The sequence below is a fragment of the Fringilla coelebs genome (genome assembly GCF_963513975.1).
Source record: "Fringilla coelebs genome assembly, chromosome: 1".
Taxonomy (NCBI): domain Eukaryota; kingdom Metazoa; phylum Chordata; class Aves; order Passeriformes; family Fringillidae; genus Fringilla; species Fringilla coelebs.
Window position 1 is genome coordinate 85,223,150 of NC_140028.1, and position 20,856 is coordinate 85,244,005.

Genomic DNA, 20,856 nt, shown 5'->3' on the forward strand with positions numbered 1-20,856 from the left:
ACCAAGGGTTGTCCAGCAGCATCCTTGTTTAAGGAGAATTGTTACCAGCAGGTCATGAAAGGGGATAAGCTGTGGTGAGATGCATCTGAAGTTTTACATCCAATTCTGGGCTCCCTAATATAAGAGAGAGATGGCCATTTTGGAGTGAGTCCAATGTGAGGCCATGAAGGCAGTTAAGGAAGTGAAGCATCTGTCATACAAGGAGTGGCTGAGAGCTGAGACCAATTTTCCTGGGAAGGCTCAGGGGATTCTTATCAGTGTGTATAAATACTTGATGGGAAGCAGTAAAAAAGACGGAGCCAGGCTCCTCTCAGAGGTGTGCAGTGACAGGAGGAGAGGCAGTGGACATGTCTGAGCAACCTATGATATCACATGATATCAGTGGACACAGACTGAAATACAGAAATCTGAACATTAAAAAAAAAAAACCTAAAAACAAACAAACAAACAAACAAAAACCAAGCTAAAAAACAAAACTAAAATTGCTTTGCTCTGGTACAGGTTGTCCAGAGAGATTGTGGTGTGTCCAGTCTTGAAGACAGTCAAAACCCTAGTGGGGACGACCCTGATTAACCTGTTCTAGCTGACCTTGTCAGGCAAAATAAAGGACTAGACTAAATGATCCCAGAGGTTCTGTCCAACCTCCACAATTGTGTGGTTGTATGAAAGGGAAAGAAAGGAGTGGGAGGCTGTGTGTGATCAGCAACACCAGACTGACAGTTTATTCATCTCAGTTTCTCACTACTGTATAACATTATATTGCAATTATAACACCTTTAAAACAAGAAGATTTTTGCAAAGGTGAGGTAATAATTGATGTGGGAAATCCTTACCACTATCAAGAATAAAGTCAGAATGATCAGAATAGTTTACATAATACTCAGGTTAGCTATGCTTAACACAATATAAGTCAGTGCACAATGTCACCAGTTTCACTCTTTTTCTCTTTTCATCAACAGCAGGAAATACTAGTGACTAAAGAACTACCATATCTTTGCCTGGTATTTGGCTGCTGTGACCTTGAAAAAGTACTTTGGCTGTATTTTCAAAAGTAGCTCTCAGTTTGCTCCAGTGAATTGACTTTCTTATCAACTGTAGCTCATTTTCTTCCCTAGTGCAGAAACCTCAGCTGCTGTGAAATGTCATGAGCACAGATTGGCTTAAGCTTTGCAACACAAGGAATTAAGTGTGGTGTTATTCCATGTGGCTTTTGCAATCACAAAATATTCAGGACTCTGCTGGCACTGAGATATTCTCACCAAATTCTTTAGGAGTTTGTGTTCTTTATAGCCCAGCTGTCGTCAGTATTTTCCTTTGACATATTTCAGCAACACTTAATCACAGGCAGCCTTTGTTATTGTTCACACCAATAGGCATATACATTTGTACTTGCTCTAGGCATAACCTGCCTTTTTGGGCAGCAGCAGGCGGTTACATCTTCTAACTACTGGTGGGACTGCAACACAACTGCATCTCTGACATTTCTGAGATATCCACACAGACACTGAAGAGCTTTTTGGGTGCCATAATATTCCTGGCAATCCACAAAGTCCTGTCTTGAAGCATTATGATTCTTCTCTTGAAGATACCTGGACAGTCCCTGAGATTTCATCTTCCCACATGCACACAGTGACCTCCTTTAGAGCTATTCCACTAAGAATTCTTTCAATAGGAAACTCATTCTTCGATACTGTAGTACTGGTCTCTTTATAGATTCCCACTGTTTCTTTCAGGGTGGGGATGTAGCTCCAGGTTTTATTCTGAGTACCTAAAGGGAAGCCCATGTTTATGCATTCAAGTTCCTTCATCTTCAGCAATTCTGAACATTCATGAGTACACAGTGAACCGAACTAAATGTCAACTACTTGAATGTCAGTTCAGAGCCTTTCATTATGGCAAACACTTTAACAAATCTTAGCCATCAAGGATACTTAGATATGGGAGCTCCCTATTGTTTTGGGGTTTTTTAAAATAGCTCTATAAATTCTAAGTTGTCAGAATTGCAAATGAAATCTAAAATTCTGTTTATACAAAGGCAGGGCATGTACTCAGGAACACCCATGGACCCCTCTGCAGCCAAAACTCTGCCACAGCCTCCTCCCTGCCTGCATCAAGCCCTGCCTACCCAGTTTCCAAGGCAACAAGGAGCCTGGCGATGGATGCTCAAGGGAGGCAACAGGGATCCCACAACATTTTCATGTCTGTCTGTGATTTCCCATTGTTTGAAAAAGAATCACAAGTGTACAGATAGGAAAGCTTCTCAAGCACACAAAATGTCTGCACCACAGCTTTATTCTTAATCATTTGTGAAGGGTGATGTCATTAGTTGCTCAGATATGTATATCAGAGACTACATGGCTTTTTGAGTCTTTCTGTTGGTACTCAAATGAGCAGGCTCTGTTGTTACCTTATTGTTTGCCTTCTACCTGGTAACTATGACATTCCCAGCTGATGAGGATTGTATGAGGCCACCTTTGGAACATGATGCTTAATCATTTGCAATATGCATTAAGATAGAAGAATATTCTGCCAGCAAGAGGATAGAATGATTGTGAAAGTAATTTTAATGCTAACAAGAAAAGATCTAAAAGGGAAATCTATTTTTATTTCAATATTACAACTCACTGCAGGCATTTAACTCAATGTATTAAATACAGCAACGCTGAGCATGTTTTTATGAATGAACAAAAGCAGTTTCCTTGTAGAGCCCTCTGAACTTTTGTTTATTATACCTGAGGGTCTATGCATTTGGCCAAGAACAAAAGAGGAGAGAGGATAAGCGTGTGAGAGAAAATCACATTGCAGAGCAATTTGGGACACAGTCAATTCTGAAATAACCCATGCACCTTTAGAAGGGAGAACAGCTTCTCAGTGCATCTAATATTTCTTCCACACCATATGGTTCCTCTTGTGAATTTAGATTATAACCTCTGAGAGTCAGGCCTTTCTGTGCATGTGCTTGTACAGGACACGGCAAACAGAACTCCGCTTCTCTGGCTTCCAAAGTTACCGTAATAAACACGATCATGTGTCACAAAACGATTCCAAAAAGGGGAAAATGTGATGATCATAATCAGGCAGCGATTTACTGAGAAGAAAAGCAAAACAATGCAGCCTCTCATTATTTCCTCTTGGCACACCAGATGTGATGGGGTAGCAGCCAGATGGCTCCTGCCCTCATCCAGGCTGCATCTACCTTTTTTAGACTGCTCAGTAGATCAAACACATCTGATATCCCTATGAACTGGGTCCTCCAGTCAAAAGATGACTAAGACTCCAGCACCAATATAAATGAAATGCTGATATCATGTTTTCCAGGGCAGTTCACTTCCTGCACGTCATGGAGAACAAGGTACAGATAGAGAGTTTGATCTGCTAGTTACTGTTTCTTTTGTTCCTTAGCCTCCTTGCTTTCTTGCAATCTGATAGTTACTTGTAACTCAAACTGACACTGGGCAAACTCTGAGCTACATCTTGTGAGGTCCCCTAAGAGATGCAGTAGTTTGTGGTGGGATTCAGTGTACATTGTTTTAAAATTGCCCAGGTTCTCTGCAGGCGAATTCAGGGTGATGTTGCACTAGGTGTCTGAATCAACCAAATACTTTGTTTTGCTCTCTCCTGCTTCCAGCTGCCCACGTTTCCCTCCTTCTTTGCACATGTTCTCCTTCTGGCACACCATCTCATTGAAGAAAAACCTTCTTCCACCCCCTCAATTTTCTGTCCTTAACTGTGGAGCTATGGAAAAGACTGATGAAAAGGTCAGACATGCCCTGAAGCTGGTAGAGGAAATGACACAGAGGTAACGCCTGAAGAGGGGCAAGGGGAATAGGACCATCCTTTTTTAGCATCTGGAGGATAGTGAATCAGTCCCACCAATGGAAGTGGCAGTTTTCTCAATGTCAATAAAATCTCTAATCCCTCCCTGCTAGGGTGGAGCTGGAAATTTCTTGGCTGAAATTTCAAAAAACCAGCCACACAATTAATTCATTAATTATAAGACCAGCAATAGGCTGAATGCAGAGAAGCTGCTGGAAGAAGTCAGTGCTTGAATTTCATTAAGTGTTTGTAAAGCTTGTTGTGAGACCATTTGAATTCTGCTTGAAACCCCATTTAATTATTCACTATGGAGACAGGCACTATCTTTCTATTACATTCATGGAAAATGTGAAAACATTTTTCACTGCAAAACAACATAGGACCTTTTACTGAATAAGCTACACAGCTTCTGCCAGGGTAGCCACTTCGCTTCAGCCACTCTGGAGCAAGTGTGGTTTGTTCATATTCTGCTTAAACTGAACTTTTTTTTTTTTTTTCCCCAATGATAGAGGCATTCTTGACAGAAATTTTTTAAAAACCAAAAAAATACCACCAAAAAACTATGCCCTAAGCTTTCCAAGAAGGCCTAGTGAGAAAAATAACCTGATTATAAAGGATGACATATGGATAAATTGAGACCAGCTGGAAAATCTCTACAGTAGAAGAAACAAATATTAATAAACAAAAATTTAACAGAGTTAACTTGATTTCTTCCCTTACAAGTGGAATTCTGCCCGCAAGGGAAAAATGACTTTGAGTGGGGAGGAGGGAATGACCTACTCTTAAATTATTTCTTTTTTTTTACCTAGATACTGTAAATAGATAGTCTTCTTATAAACACACTTCAAAGAGACACCATTTTTCTTTCTGGCAGATTCACAAATACAATACTGAAAATAGGAGAGAGGCTAGGAGGAGGGAAACAGTTCATTTCTTGTTAAACTTCCCAGGGAGAGGCGTTGTCACCTGCACAGTGTCCTTTGCTGGCAGAATGTCTGGGCATGGGCAGGCTTTCACAGCAAACCCCACACCCTCCCTCTGCCTTGGTTTCCATTGCTCAGAGTGCTCCAGCTGGACAACTGTCTAGGAGATTCAGGGCCAAGAAAAGTCTTTTTCCAAAATGCATCATGTCCTGAGGCACTTTCCTGTTACCAAATGCTTTGATTTTGGATTTTCTTGTAGGCAAGCTAAAGATAAGACCCATTTAAATGAGAGTATCTAAGAACAAACTGTCTGCTCTTTCTCATTTTAATAAATAACAAACAGATCAGGACAGCTGATTGCTGAAGTATCAAAAGGCAGGTGGTTAGTATGAATGGATTTTAGATTGGGAGGTGAAAAATTCTCAAAAAATTTTTTTTCCTTTCTATGCCCCATACAAGATCAGCTCCTTCTCTGTAGAGGTTTATTTTTAGCTGAAGAAAGGGGGAAAAATAACCTTTACTCAGATTACCCCAGGCACATATAAAGCATCAAAAGTGTCACAAGCTTTGTTCTGGGGAAATGTAGAAGCAGCTGAAAAAACAAATGGGAAGGTTGAGAAGGGGGTTATTTGTAAGCAAAAAACAGTGCCTTCCCTACAATGAACAGGCTTGAGGGGATTATGTTACCTATAACTCCTGTACAGGGCTACCATTTCTGAAACATATTTGTTCATTGTGCTTTGATGTGGTGAGGAAAAGCAGAAAAGCATCCTTTGGGAGAAAAGTTGTGGATCAAATAATAGGGGATAGTCACATGATTTCTCCAGAGAAGATTTTACCTCCTCATAGCCACTATAGCAAAGAACAATATTAGGCTTCATTAAACAGAAAGCAGTAGTTAAAGCACCTCCCACTGTGAGGCAGAATCTAATATAGATTAACAGCCCTTCTTTAAAAAAAAATAGTAATAAAACAATGAGATGTGGGGGGTTGGGTTTGGGTTCTTTTGGGTTGGAGAGAGGGGGGGTATTTGGAAAGTGATTTCAGTGGAACAACCATGTAACTTGCCCTACTGAAAGCCATTACTGGGTTTCATCCTGATCTTACACATTACTTGGCTATGGGGATTACAGGGAGGGCAAAGGACAAAGGAAACAAGATGAGAACTCTTTCTAATGCAGGGAGTATTGTTAGAGACCCCAACTTTTTCAAGTGAGGCAAGAAAACTCATCCCTCTAGCACCACTTTGCCAGAGTTGCTCCAGGCACCAGAGCTGTGCTTTGCAGTAGTGCATGGCAGCACCATCCCATAAGGACTCTGTCAGTCTATCATGCTTTCTTTAAGCCCATAGAACTTGCATATCTAGAAAAACCTACTAGCACCACACACTTTTGAGCTATGTAGCACATGATATCATCATCCATGAGCAGATTTCCTTGCACAGATTAGAGGTTTGCCTTGTTTTCACAGGGAATTCACTGGAGAGAAAACCCAAACATCTGGATTATCTTCTTTCTTCAGGTTATAAATCCTATTGCTACTTTGGTTTATTCTGTTCATCACCTCATACCTTCTGGAAGGATACATGTGTCAACAGAATAGGCCTCTGGTTTGATTTTTGGACTAACATCTCATGCCACTTTATGCAACCTAATTTTTGATTTACATTGGCACTTCACGTATCTTGGGAAGAGGAGAATCATTATTGCTCCCACTTCAAAAACTGGAAAACAGATGTAAGCTTACAATCCCATTACAAGTTTTGAAATATCAGACCACATACTGGATTATATTTCCACAACACTGTTGCTGCAATGGTTTAGACTGAGGTTCGAGAAGTAACCAGGGAAGGGAAATTAGGAGAGAGGGAATCCCAGCTCTACCATGACTCCTACCATTTCTGTTCAAATTAAACCTGCATGCTGCCTCATTTTTACAGCCCTATTTATCTTTACCCTCTTGCACTTAAGCAGTCAAGCACTGATTGTTTGCCTTGGTCAAGACACTCTACTTACATGCTTAAAAATTCCACACATTTAACAGAGGGAATTAAAAAGAATGAAGAGATTGTTCCTGTCCCCAACACCATCAGCTCTAATTGTCAACAGAGGAGAATGCTTCCCTTCAGGCCACAACTCATCTATTGAAATGGGAATAGATTGCTTTATACTATTAACTTATAATGACTGATTTGTGTTGAGATATAAGTGGCCTAATCTGGAGACCACTAAATTTGTATTCTCTATCCCCATTTCTTCCAAACAGGGTGCCTCATGCAAGACCTTTAGCCCTAAATGTATTGTTCATTACGTGAACAAATATAAATCTTCACCCAAGAGAGATTAAGGCAGTAAGAGAACCTAATCTGAAATCCTTCCAGTGGTTCTGCTTTCTTTGTGAAACAGAAATATTGCAACCACAAAGACCTGTGAAGACACCTCTTTGTTGTTTGGTATATAGCAGTCAGCTCCAGTTTTTATAATGAAAGGTCTCTTGGGCAATAAATAGAGCTAAAGATCAAAGATAGACAAAAATAGGTACCGCAGTCCCAGGCCCAGAATGAGACTCAACCTCCCTTATATTTGACTTACTATTCCTACCAAGCTTTGAACCTTCCCTTCAAATCTTTCTGTATCCCCTTTTTCTATATTTCTCAACTCCTGCTGAAATGATGGCTTGATTTTAAATTTTTAATGATTATGATTGGCAAATAAGACATGTAGAATTTATGAAAGGACTTGTTTCTTTATAGAGTATTTCTATTTCTGGGCTCTCTTCCCCTAGGAAAAAAAAAAAAAAAAGCCAGACTAGAAACAACAGCAAGCCACAAGCCATGTAGGATGGTGTCCTACTTTCTAGTAAGGGAGCTGTAGTGAAATGTGTCACTTGGGTAGCTATATTTAAGGATTAGCTAGAGACAGAGTGTAATTACACTAAGAATTAGATGCTAGACATGTTGAATACTAGTGAAAACTGCTACAGTGTCACAGCTGAAAGGAAGATCTTTACTATCAAAGACCAAATTCTTCCCCTTTAGTGAAACTGTTTAGATTCATTTGCTGACTCAAAGCTGTATGATCAACAGTTTCAAGTGCAACCCAGCTAGGTAATTTCAAGGCAAGGTTACTGTGGCAACCAGATACAGTGTTATTTCCCCAAAGGGCCTGAGGCAGCATGTATTAAGTCAGTTACTAAAACAACCTCAATTTGTCTAATGTTTAATCCTAGAACGGCTCAAGTGTTAAGAAATACAAGTACTGTTGTAGGTATACATGGCTGTATTTGTTTACTGGCAGTCCAGGCAGTTTAAGAGCTTCTCACTCCTCTGTACACCAGAAACCAAACCACAGATGAGAGAAAAGCTTTAGCAAGTGCCTGTTGTCCCACACACACCAGTGTAGCCAGGCCCATCAGCAAAGAACAGCATACATTCAGAGCAGTGTCCACAGGCAGAGGACTCAAAACAGGCAAGATATTAGTTATGCACAGCAGCTCCCTTTTCATTCTTTATTCCGGTAATGCCTTGCAAGCATTTCAGCAAAGGATGACAATAGAGGCTGCACACATGTGAATACCAGCTCTTTGAGAGCAGTAAGGACTGCAGTAATTGTAGCATTGGTAGCAGTTCTCTTAGCAACACATTTTTCAGTGCAAGACCACTCCCCTAAGTGGTGTTTGAATGAACTAAGGACTAAGCTTACATATTGGGCAACTCCACGAGGGATTTCACTCTTGCTCTGTGGGAGGATTACAATCTATGAAACTTTGCTAACTGCTGTTAAGAGCATTGTTGATTCATTCAGGGCTCTTATATCCTATAAGAACATAGGAACATCAATCCCACCTCCCTCACTGTAAAAAAATCACACTTACCTTTACAAAGATGAACAGCAGGGTGCAGCTGCACTGCTCTCCCCTGCCTGGGTAGAGGTTCATCTCCTGCTGCAGGGACCAGAAGTAAACAATTGCCCTGTAAACATGTAACTTGGAGACAGCTGTTGCTAGGGGATCTACAGGTAACTAAGATTGCATGGTATGCTCTGGTACCATATGGTACCTTTGAGCCTAGAAATCTGTCCATCACCTCCTATATCCTAAGGGAAATTGATTGCCCTGTAGAATCAATCCCTTTACAGTTAAGGGCAGGTTAGTGGCTATTTTTGGGAAACAGAAAATTTATTCTTGAAGAGAAAAAGCCTGGGTTTTTACTTGAGTTCTCAAATTGCCTGCTAGTACAAACCTATGCTTCTCTGCATAGAACTTTTGTATTTAGAGAGGAGAGTTGAGGGGAAGATAAGCGAGCTCAGCATCAAGTCAAATCCCAGTCAGCCACCCATATGCCCGTACTATAGTCCCTGGAACAAGTTAAATAAGCTGCTGAATGGCAGCAGGGAAGCCTGCAGCTATCCTGTCAAATCAGTTTTGACAGCCTGCAATGTGGAATTCAATACCTTCTCTCTGACCTCTCTACCATGTATGTCCATAAAGAGGAATTGCACGATTCAAGTGCAGCGACTTGTTTTTATCAGATAAAGAAAGCAGCTTTAGCTGCAACAATTAGCTAAGCCGTTAAACACAGGAGTTTCTATAAATTACCTGGCATCATTAGCTGAGCTACTACAGTTCCCATGTGCTGCTAAATTCACAGCCTGAGAATTCTTGTTTTATTGAGATTAACCTTGCACTGAGGTTCAGGAACAAACTCAGAAGTGAAGCTACAGAAAACTACACAAGAATTACTTGCTTAATCTAGAGAGAAATAAAATAGAGGAGACAGTTTAGGACACAAAAAGCCTTTATGTTTGAGAAGTTAACCATTTCAACAGAAGACTCTGAAGTATTTTGCAACTACTGTTACATTGGACAGTCAAGGATACAAAACTGCTGACAGAAGCAACAGTGGAGAGCACCAAATTAAAAAATGCATGCTTCAGCACAACTGCACAGATTCCTTCTCTCAATGAATACTTGCCTGCTCAGACTATACTTAACTCCTACCCATCTCAACTTTACGCCTCATCTTCCTCTCCTTCCTCTTCAAACTCGCCCTGCTCATCAGCAGTGGCATCCTGGTATTGCTGGTATTCGGAGACCAGGTCGTTCATGTTGCTCTCGGCCTCCGTGAACTCCATTTCATCCATGCCCTCGCCGGTGTACCAGTGCAAGAAGGCCTTGCGGCGGAACATGGCCGTGAACTGCTCCGAGATCCTCTTGAAGAGCTCCTGGATGGCCGTGCTGTTGCCGATGAAGGTGGCCGACATCTTGAGGCCGCGCGGGGGGATGTCGCAGACGGCCGTCTTGACGTTGTTGGGGATCCACTCCACAAAGTAGCTGCTGTTCTTGTTCTGCACGTTGAGCATCTGCTCGTCCACCTCCTTCATGGACATGCGGCCCCGGAAGATGGCGGCCACCGTCAGGTAGCGGCCGTGGCGGGGGTCGCAGGCGGCCATCATGTTCTTGGAGTCGAACATCTGCTGCGTCAGCTCGGGCACCGTCAGGGCGCGGTACTGCTGGCTGCCGCGGCTGGTCAGCGGGGCGAAGCCCGGCATGAAGAAGTGCAGCCGCGGGAAAGGCACCATGTTGACGGCCAGCTTGCGCAGGTCGGCGTTCAGCTGGCCGGGGAAGCGAAGGCAGGTGGTCACGCCGCTCATGGTGGCCGACACCAGGTGGTTGAGGTCCCCGTAGGTGGGAGTGGTCAGCTTCAGGGTGCGGAAGCAAATGTCATACAGGGCCTCGTTGTCAATGCAGTAGGTCTCGTCCGTGTTCTCCACCAGCTGGTGCACAGAGAGGGTGGCGTTGTAGGGCTCCACCACCGTGTCCGACACCTTGGGCGAGGGCATCACGCTGAAGGTGTTCATGATGCGGTCGGGGTACTCCTCGCGGATCTTGCTGATCAGCAGGGTGCCCATGCCGGAGCCCGTGCCTCCGCCCAGCGAGTGGGTCAGCTGGAAGCCCTGCAGGCAGTCGCAGCTCTCCGACTCCTTCCTCACCACGTCCAGCACGGAGTCCACCAGCTCGGCGCCTTCCGTGTAGTGCCCCTTGGCCCAGTTGTTGCCAGCCCCGCTCTGACCTGCGGGGCAGACCACAAGCCAGGTGCCACATCAGCGCCCCGGGGACAAGCACAGGTGATGCCACTGCCCCTTCCCTATGGGCCCCTCCCCTCCCTTCCATCAAATCCCCTCTGCTACGGGGATTGCGGCTCCCCGGGGTCCCTTGCATCCTCCCTCCAAGCCCTTTCTGTGCGCGGAGTTCTGGGAACTCCTCCATGCCACAGTCACTCACCAAAGACAAAGTTGTCTGGACGGAAGATCTGTCCAAAGGGGCCGGAGCGCACGGAGTCCATGGTGCCGGGTTCCAGGTCCACGAGGATGGCACGGGGGACATACTTGTTACCTGTGGGGGGAACCAGCAGCAGCGTTACAGCCCCGCAGCAGGCAGCCAGAGTCACAGGAGCCCTGCTGTGTTCCCATCCGCTTCCCCACGATTTGCTGCTGAGGGCATGGAGGCTGTTGGAATTTGGAAAGATGCAGGGATGGGAAAACAAAGCAGCCATTTAAGCTGTGCTGGGGCGTCACCCACTGCAGGGAGGGATGGGGAACCCCTGCTTGCACACTCAATTCCCCCTCCCCCGGGAAGCTCATTGCAGAGGAGCATTACCGGTGGCTTCATTGTAGTAGACGTTGATCCTCTCCAGCTGCAGGTCGCTGTCCCCGTGGTAGCTGCCCGTAGGGTCGATGCCATGCTCGTCGCTGATGACCTCCCAGAACTGAGGGGACAGAAGGGTGGTCAGTGCCGCCACGCCCCTCTCTCGCCCCCCGGCCAAATCCCCGCCACGTGGCGCACGGGGATTCGCCGCGCGTGGGTGCTGCCCCCCGGCCAGACCGAGCAGCTACCGCGCCCTGCACACCCCCCCCACCGACGGGAGGGGTGTGGCACCGCCTCGGCGCCCCTTCCCCCGCCCGCCCGGGACCCCTGCAGCCCGCGAGGGGCTGATGGACAGCAGCTGATCCCCCACCCTACCCGTCTTCCCCAAGGCGTGCCGCACTCACGGCGCGGAAGCCCTACCGCGCTTCCCCCTAAGGTGGAAGAGCCGGGAACCGTCCCGCGCGGACCCTCCCAGGGACGGGCGAGCCCGATGGTGCTCTGTAGCGGGAAGTCGCGGTCTCTCCCTCCCGGCAGCGCTCTCCCCCGGGAGACACGGAGCCCGGCTGAGCGGGCACCGCCCCACGCGCGGAATGCCGGGCGGACGAGCGGGTCGCCGGTCCGTACCTTGGCGCCAATCTGGTTGCCGCACTGCCCGGCTTGGATGTGCACGATCTCACGCATGGTGCCGGTATCCGAAGGTGCCGCCCCGCTACTCCTGCCGCCTTCACCGCCTGCTCCGCCCGCTCCTGCACTCGCCGATGCGGCGGCCGCGCCCCTCGCCGCCCCTTAAATCGGGCGCCGCGCCCCGCCCCGCCGGTGACGTCATGCAGGAACGGCGCGGATCCAATAAGCGCGCGGGGGCGGGGCGGGCCTGGGCATTGTGTCCCGCATGGGGGGCGTGGCCGGGCGCGGGGGGCGCGGCCGGGGCGTGGTCGGCGGGAGCGGTCGGACCGCGCCGCCGCCGCCCCGGTTCGGCGCTGACAGCGGGGACAAAGGCGCCGAGCTCCGCGGTGGGGCGGCTGAGCCTGGCTGAGCCGGGCCGCTCACGTGTGAACCGCGGAACCTCCCTGCGGCCGCCGTCCCACCCTTCGCCCTCCCGCGATCGCTGCCGCCGCAGCCTTTTGTTCCCCATGAAGCACAGCCTTCCCTGCCGCAGCAGCGGGCGTTGCCGTCGGGGGGGTGGGAGGGGGAACCCCGCAGCTGCCCCCGCCCCCCCGCCGCTGTCTCCGTTCACACGGTGTCGGCGGGAGACTCCCTCCCCCGTGGAGGCACCGTGCACCCGCCGGCATCACTAGGCGCCCGGGGTTGCCGCCCGTATGCCCGCACAAGCCCGCACCGGCGGTCAGGAGCCCCGCGCCCTGACCCGGTTTATCCACCCTGGGCACGACGCGGGTGGGCTTCACTCCAACACAGGCTGTGCGGTGATCCTGTCCGCCAGCCCTGCCTGCCCTCGAGCGGTCCCCGTCTGCCTCGCCTCGGTGCCCAGCTCGGCTTCTCTTTCTATGCCTAAAAAGGTCGGACTTGGTCCGAAGCTGAGCCAGGAGCCGCTCTCCAGCCAAGCGCCCTGCTCCGCGCTGTCCCCCGTCCGGCCGCAGCCACCAGCGACCCGCAAGCAGACAATAGCGCGGGGACCGCTGCACGGGGCCGGGGGCTTGAGGAGGGTGGTTCCCTCAGCTCTGCAGCAAGCGGCTCTCTCTCCTCGTCGCTTCGTTGCGGATTTACAGATGCTGAGGGATGAAGAAAGGAAGGGGCGGGGGGCTGAGCAGGAGAGGGTTGAACCTGTGGTCCCCAGAGATGATTTCTTGTCCCTCACTTTATTTTAGAGCAACCCAGTATGTCACCACGGGCGTTAGAGCGGTGGCGGGGCGGGGGCCGTGGCAGCGGGCAGGGCACGGCACTTACCCGCGCCGCCGGAGGAGGAGGAGGTCGCGGGGAGGAAGAGCACGGGCAGGGCAGCACGGTTCGCGCCGTGCCCGGTGCCCTTCGGGGCGGTCAGCCCAGCGTGGCGGCTCCTCCTCGGAATTGCCTGGTTCTCACCACGGTCTCGGTGTGCGTGTGCAGCCGAGGAAGGGTGCGGCTCCCTCCAGCGCCGGGCGGGACTCCACTAAACCCCGTTTCAGTGACCACTAGATGTAGGCTACTTCATCTATTCTACACTTCAGCTACTCTAGAGGTGCAAATTAAAGCACATCACCATTTTCAACCCATATTTCTTCGATGTATTTCTTCTTCTTTCTCCCTCCTTTGTTGTATAGACACGTGCCGATGTCCCCAATCTCTCTAACCTGGTTTATGCAGATCGATAACCTTGCCTATGGATTACTCCAGATCTGATTTTACCTTCTTCCAAGGCAATCTTCAGCACAACCCGGTTTCGTCTGACTGATATGCCAACGCATCCACACCTTTCTTTTGTCTGCCTTACGGTGAGAAGGCATCCCATCTCCAAAAGGCATGCTAGAAAATACAATCTCACGTTCGTCTCTTCAGTAGTGATTTTGAGAAAAATTAATCCGATCATTTGCAGTCCCTGTGAAATCTGTTTTTACTGGCGTAAGCCAGGAACAATTTAATTATTTGGTTGACTACGCTTCACAAACAATGCGTAGCTGTAATTCCAAGCGAACATTTTTTTGTGGCATGCTAACTGCTTAATCAACATCCTCATCTACAATTATTTGTTCAAGAATAACTTGCAGATTAGCAGCTCCAGGGGACCACTGACCGCTCCAGGTAATGATTCAAATTAATGCCAGCCTTTCCCATGGCTGCAGCGGGTGTGCTCCTGAAAACCCTGTCACAGCAAAGCTCGGTGACAGGAGAGCTGGTACAAAATACAGGTACTCTGACTCTTTGCTACTATTATTTCCAAGTATCCTGCATGTTGTACACTGCAGATTAGTTTTTTAAGAGGAGAATAACTGACATTTCAGTGTGAAGGGGAGTAGCTGATTTTACACATCCTCCATACCTACGCTAAGCTCATTCCTAACAGCTTGAGGCTTCAAAGGAAGCCATTTTAAAATCCAATTCAAGGAAAACAGATTATTAACAGTGGAGGAAAGAAACCCACCCCAACAGCATTGCCTTAAAATAAACTAATGCACCTCTTCAAAGCAGAGGGGATTCAAGTATATCTACTGTATAGAACTTGTTGAGACTGTAAGAAAAATAGGTGAAATGTTTATTTTTAAAATAAATAGCTGCTTTTCAGAGGGATGAGAGAGGAAACCCAGGTCTAGCTTTTCTGCAGCCCCTAGACCAGACTCCTTAGAGGTGAATGCAGCCGTTCAAGTCACTTCGGGAGACTTCAGACAAAGTCTATTTTAATTCTAAGGTGAGTGTTTGGGACAGAGGGTTCCTCAAAGGTTTGGCACAGCTTGTTGTGAATTACTTGCAGGGATATGAAGTGTTCAGCTGTTGGCTGCCCGTGCCTCTCTCCCCCCTCTCTGGATCTGCCTCACACTGCTGTGTCTGTCAGCGCAGCCCCTGCCCCAGCCCCGGGGCCGGCCCTGACTGGGCTCCTCCATCCCCATCTCCCCGGCAACCGCCCCCCCGCCCGGCATGAAAAAAAAGGAACAACAAAAAAAGAGGCTGCAACATTTTCACTCGCCAGGCTGATTTCCCAGGGTGTAAAAGCACTGTGGGTAGGGGACTGCGGGAACGGCGGCAGGGCAGATGAAATGTCAGCTTGCAAGGTTGTTCAGAGTAGTTCTCGATATTGGAGAGGAGGAATAAGACAACGGCTGTCAAGAGTTCCTTTAATGAAACTCAGAGGATCAATCCAGTTTTATCTAACGTGTGCTCTCCACACTCCCTTTTGTGGTTCCCATCCTCCCACTACAAGGTTGGGTGTGATCACAGTCAGAGCCTCTGTCTTACGCTATTGAAGTGGGCACTGATTAAAGAAAGTCCTGGTTTCCTTGCTAGATGCAGAAGGTTGCAAAAGCCAGCTTACAAAAGCCCAAGGGAAAGACTTAGTCATTTAAATTTATAATAGAAAATATGTGCTTTTGTGGGATGTGCTGCAGCATAGTTTGTGGGTCATTAGAACGTTCTTCTAAAAAGAAATGTGGACCTGTCCCATGGCTCAGCATCACATTTCATGGAGATCCCACTCCTTGTCTGTGCCTCCTCTCAGAAGGATGGAAATTCCTTACACACCTTGAAGTTATGCCCAAACCCCCAAGAGAAGCACCTAGACCTTCTGTATATTGAGGGAAAGGATGCTGCATTATACAAAAATTAGAAGTTTGGACTCTCATGAGTTGAGGTCTCAGGCCATAGACCAAACTGTACATCTAGGGTGGCTCATTAGGTCATTAAGGGCACAGCAATATTTTGCTCCTCAGTGTGAATCATTGTAACTCAGCAGAGGGTCAGTGAGGGGTGGGCTGGGAGGACCCTGCTTACATTTGAGAGGAACTCAGGGTGGTGCAGGTGGAGAAGGAACATTTTGCAAACAAAATTTTGTTGAGTATCTCCGTTTCCATGTATCTTCATGGTTTTGCATACAGGTTGCAGTCTGTGTCAGTGGCTGGAGCCACCTGTGCCAGCTGCTGGGAAAGGACAAGTCTGGTAGCAGCCACAGTTGTGTGCTGTGACCCTCATTACCCTTGCTCCCAACAAAACCCCTGGCTGTAACATAGTCCAACTGCACTGCCCAGACTCAAACTCTGAGAAAATTGCTAAGCTGTGGGAAAGCCAGCAGCACAGTCCCCTGCCTAACAAGAAAAGGTACAAGTACAGGCAGAGAGAAGATTATAGGACCATGATCATCAGTGGCTGAAGGACAGGGTAGAACCAACACCAGCATGGAAAGCTGTGAGGCTCTACAGGAAGAAAGCAGAGAGGCAGCAGAAAACTGCAATGCATCAAGGCTGAGGGTGCGTTCATGGGAGCAGCGAAGTCCAGCCCTCCTCCCTCTGCCTGCAGATGCCTGGCCAGAGCACCAGAATCTGTCTCTGACCATCAGTGCAACGCTTAAACCCCACAGCTCATTAAGGCCAAGCTGCCTTCAGGCCTCAGTGCCGAGGGTTAATGCCAATATGTGCCCAAAGAGACATGCACAGGCTGATCCAGGACTGGACTGTGAGGGGTGGTTACACTGTCAGCAGTGGCCCCACACCATCCTGTCTGCTGGGTGGGCTCTGGCCAGCCAACGAGCCCAGTGGGTGAGGTCTAGGCTGTGGTCCTGCTCTATCCACAGCCCCTATGTCCCCCTAGGCAGCCCCCCAGGGGAGCAGGGTCACCCCACAGTGCTGTCATGCTTACCAGCAGGGCCCAGGGCCAGGGCAGCTGCCCCATATCCCCTGCCAGTGCTGCTCATCCTGGCCCATCCCTGGCCTCATCCCTGCTAAGCCCAGGAACTTCTGGTGCATCCTCCCTACAATGGGCTTCAGCCAGATCGAAAGACAATTTTTTTCTCTTTTACTGCTGCTACAAGTCATTGTTCCTAGCAAATAGTTAAAACTCTGTGACTGTTTAATTTTCTTCTGAGAGCACTGGTGTGCTCACCAGTTCCTCTTTATTACAGAATGTAAGGATTGCTTGTACAAAATAAAAACTGGAGCAAGGCTGTCGGCCAGAACCCCACTCTGTACTCTCAGAAAGGAAACCCCCCAGCCTCAGCTTAAGGACTCTCACTGCAGCACTTTGTCAGCAAAAATTACAGCAGTAAGAAGCCCCAAAGGAGGCTCTAAAGGACATCCCAGGACCACATGACACCTTTCATGTGCCTAGTGCCACATATTGTGCACTTGGTTTCCCATAGCACATAATGGACCCGTGTCAGTGTCATTTCCTGGTCCATCTCACTCACACTAAGGCTGATGGGTATGCCTACATATAAGGAAATTAAAATATTAATAATAATAATTCAAGCAGCTATAAAGTCTTCAAGAATATATAATACATGGGAATATAAACTACAGAAGTGCAAAAGAGAGGTGAAAAATGGTTTCTCTAATTAGGAAATTACTAAATAACGAGAAGCAAAGAGCAGGTAAGAAGAGGCAAAGGGCAGTTTGCCTACTACTGGGTGAGAGTGTTGATGAGAAATTGATCTGCTCTCTAATAAATCCGCTTGCCTGGCCCCAAACGTGGCAAGATGTTGAATGGACGCTGGGGTCCCTGAACCAATGATGGGAAAGCATTTTGATTCCTGTGTGCTCTGCTTGCCAGCCATAAATATTAATAAGGTTCCAGCCTCAGTACTGTTGCTGATGCAGCTGTTTCTACATTCATGTGGAACAAATTCAGTAAATGCAAAAGAGCAAGGCATGAAAGAAAATATTCACTTGCTTGTCTGAGTTATTCTTGAAATCTGGTCTTGTTCCTTTCTTTCATAAGCAGGATTTTTTTTGGGAGTGTGTGTGTATGTTCGGGCTCAAGTAAAACGGGACAAATTCGCACAATTTGAGGATCTTGTTGCAAATGGCAGTGTCAGAGGGTAGAAAGACTGGCAAGACCCTCATTTGCAGCCATCAGGTCAGAATCTGGAACCGCAGCACTACAGGAGCCACGTGCCCACCAAATACTCCTTTTTTGTTTTGACTCTCCTCGGTTAAAATAATTTTCTTTCCACCCCAGTGACTCATCCTTGAAACCCCGATAGCAACACCCTGCCCCACATCAGTACTAATTTCTACTGAATCCGCTGCCTCCCTCGACCAGCTCGGATTTGGTATGTTAGGGAAGCAGGAACCTTTGTAACCGGTTTGAACAAAGAAATTTTTTCAAGGTCTTCTGCCACCACCCTGCTCTCTCCTCCCTGCAGTTACATTGCGGCTGGCAGCGCTGCTTGCTGTACGAAAGAGTGTGCTTGTCAACCCGTTAACACTTTCTTTTTGCCTTTGCTAAAGGCATCATTATGCAAATTAATCATAAAGACCTTATCAAGCAGCTGCGCTGGCCTCTCAGGTGTCTCTGATCAGCATTTTCAGAAGAGTGGAAAGAAAAATGATTTTGAAGGTTGAAAAAAACTGGTCCCCAGATCACTCATATGTGTATTAAATATCTCTCTTACTGGCGAAGAAAACGATTGAGCGATGTCTCTCTCCCTGGCACCGGTTGCCGTCCCGTGCTGGGCTGGAGGGAGATGATCTCGGTGTGAGGAGCCCGCAGCTGACAAAAGCAGGGTTTGGGGGAGCTGCGCAGGGCAGGGCTGCGCTGTCAGTGCAGCAGTACAGCCGTTCTCCTCATGGCAGGATTTACACAAAGGCTTTGATCGTCTGGTTTATTAAAGCTCGAAGCATCCTCACCAAGACAGCACCGTTTCCATCCCTTTCTTCCCCTTGTGCTTTAAGGAATCCCTGCGCTGGAGCTGCAGTGCTGAGGAAAAGGCAGCAAAATTGGGGTGTGGTGGCAGAGGACAACAGTGCCAGTACTGACATTGTCACTCGGGAGCATCCGTGTAGGTGATTGACAGGCACTTGTAGGGGAGTGTCGACCTGTGCCCGCAGAGTTGCCTGGGTTTTATGGGCTGAGGCCTCACCTTGGCACAGGTGGGGATGCAGGGTAAGTAAGGAAACCATTCAGCACTACCTCTGAGCATGCACTGCAGCATTTCACACAATGGCCAAGTGAGGTTCATCATTTACAAGGTTTCTCTTCTGCTCACAGGAGCAGGTATTTTTTCAATTGATTTGTGTAGAGGCTGTCTCAGATTCTGAATGCATTTAAAATAGATATCACTTCCAAATGGCATGAATTCCTTTGTCCTGCTCTCTCCTCCCATTTTCCCATTTACGGGCCTTCACAGGATTTAGGGATATTTTTCACCAATTTGTGTTTGCCACATGAGAAACATTTAATTCCATGTGCACAGATCTTTCAATCCTGAGAAAGGTGACCATCCGCCCCAGGACACTGAAATAGCAGCAGCAGTGCCCAGCACCAGCTTTTTCAAATACAAAAGCAGAAAAGGGACATAATTTCTCATGCTTTCTGAGAGGCAGCAGAGAAGGATATTTTTCAGATGCAGTTCAGGGGTGGGACACAGACTTTTTGAAGATGCAGTTTCAGCCTCTTGGGACCATACTTGGAAAATGCAGTAAAGGGACTGATAACAGTTTCCTAGGGTGATATGTTCTGACAGCCAAACTATTCTGTCTGTTCTGTTGTCATGCAAATAGGGAAGACCCCTATCTTTGGCTACTAGTGTGAATTAATATTTTAAAGGTTTTTAACTCAGGAATTTGGAAACAGGTCAGTGAACTGATGTTTGGGAAAGCTATATCCTGTGTAACCACCAATAACACCAGATACACGGATGAGGTGTCAAACAGTAGCTGTTTGACATACTTGTGCTAGGAAATACACACCAGATCTAAATCATAATTTTCAAGAACTGTACTAGGAACTTGGAGATCCTGGCTAAGGCAGCCATATCCTTATGGATCAGGTGACATTTGCTGCTCTCTAGTAATGTACAAAGTATTGTTTGAGATATTTACTCTTTTGGCTAAAACACTCTGTTCAACAGAGCAGGAAGGAAAAGCCAAGAGAAAAAACTGGATTGAGCTGAGGAACTTCTGAGTGAAGACTGGGAGGCTCCTAAGGGACAATGCCAGGTCTGTTAGCTTCCTGCCTTGCTCAAGGAAGAGGATGGAAAATAATCAAAGCTGGTTTTGTACAGCTAGTTTTGCTTGCTTGCAAAAGGAAAAATGAAAAGGCCATGGCATCACTTTAAAGAGTAATGAAAGAGAGTGGCTGTTTGGAGAACCAGACTGAGAGGCAGGCCCTTGCTGGCACACTGGAGAATGGGACAAGCTGTATGCAAGCACATCCAGTTGGACCTGCAGGTTAAGGGAAAATGGAAATCCTGGCATCAACAGAAGGAAAGTACCCAGAGGGGTGGGGAAGAGACCAGAAGTGCAGCAAGTTCCATAACCATGGCAACAGCAAACTATCTGTCAAAAAAAGGAATTTCATTCCACTCCCAAAGCAGCCTGAATCTCGGTCAAACCTTTGTTTATGTGGCTGCCAGTGCTGCATGTTGAATCAGTAATTTCCATGGCTATGAACGTGACTCTCTGTCATGTTCAGCCTGAGCAGACTAGTAAGCTCTTGAGTCTGCAGCAGACTGATGTTCCCTCTGGTTCAAGAACACTACATACTCTCTGCCCTGGCCTGGCACTGGTCTAGGTGACCCAGGGACAGAAAAATATCAGGATCCACCAGGTGTCTTGTATGTCACCTAAGAGCTAGGAATTGAATTGTACAGTATGGAGGAAAACGTTTTTTAGTATTATCTCATGGAGGTTTTTTCCTTCCCTTCTCAGTCTTTCAAAAAGTCAGTTGCATTAGCCTTTCACACCCGTGCCCTTCCCTGGCAGGTCACAGGTGTGTAATAACCCATTGTTCCTGTAGAGCTCACTACAGCTGCTGACATCTATGTAGGGGAGTTGGTGTTGGTAAGATTCTTTGGGATTCTCCACCATGAAGTGGTCTATCTGCATACAAAATATGA

The 20,856-nt window shown here is 47.4% G+C and overlaps 1 protein-coding gene across 1 annotated transcript; it reads right to left on the reverse strand.

The window, feature by feature from the left end:
• Positions 1–9,529: 9,529 nt before the first annotated feature.
• LOC311161518 (tubulin beta-2 chain) lies at positions 9,530–12,136 on the reverse strand. Its single transcript, XM_084219139.1, has 4 exons — positions 12,009–12,136; positions 11,397–11,505; positions 11,022–11,132; positions 9,530–10,809 (listed from the first exon to the last, which is right to left on the reverse strand). Exons 1-4 carry the CDS (start codon positions 12,063–12,065, stop codon positions 9,749–9,751), a joined length of 1,338 nt encoding a protein of 445 aa, XP_084075265.1. The 5' UTR covers positions 12,066–12,136; the 3' UTR covers positions 9,530–9,748.
• Between the last annotated feature and the right edge of the window lie 8,720 nt (positions 12,137–20,856).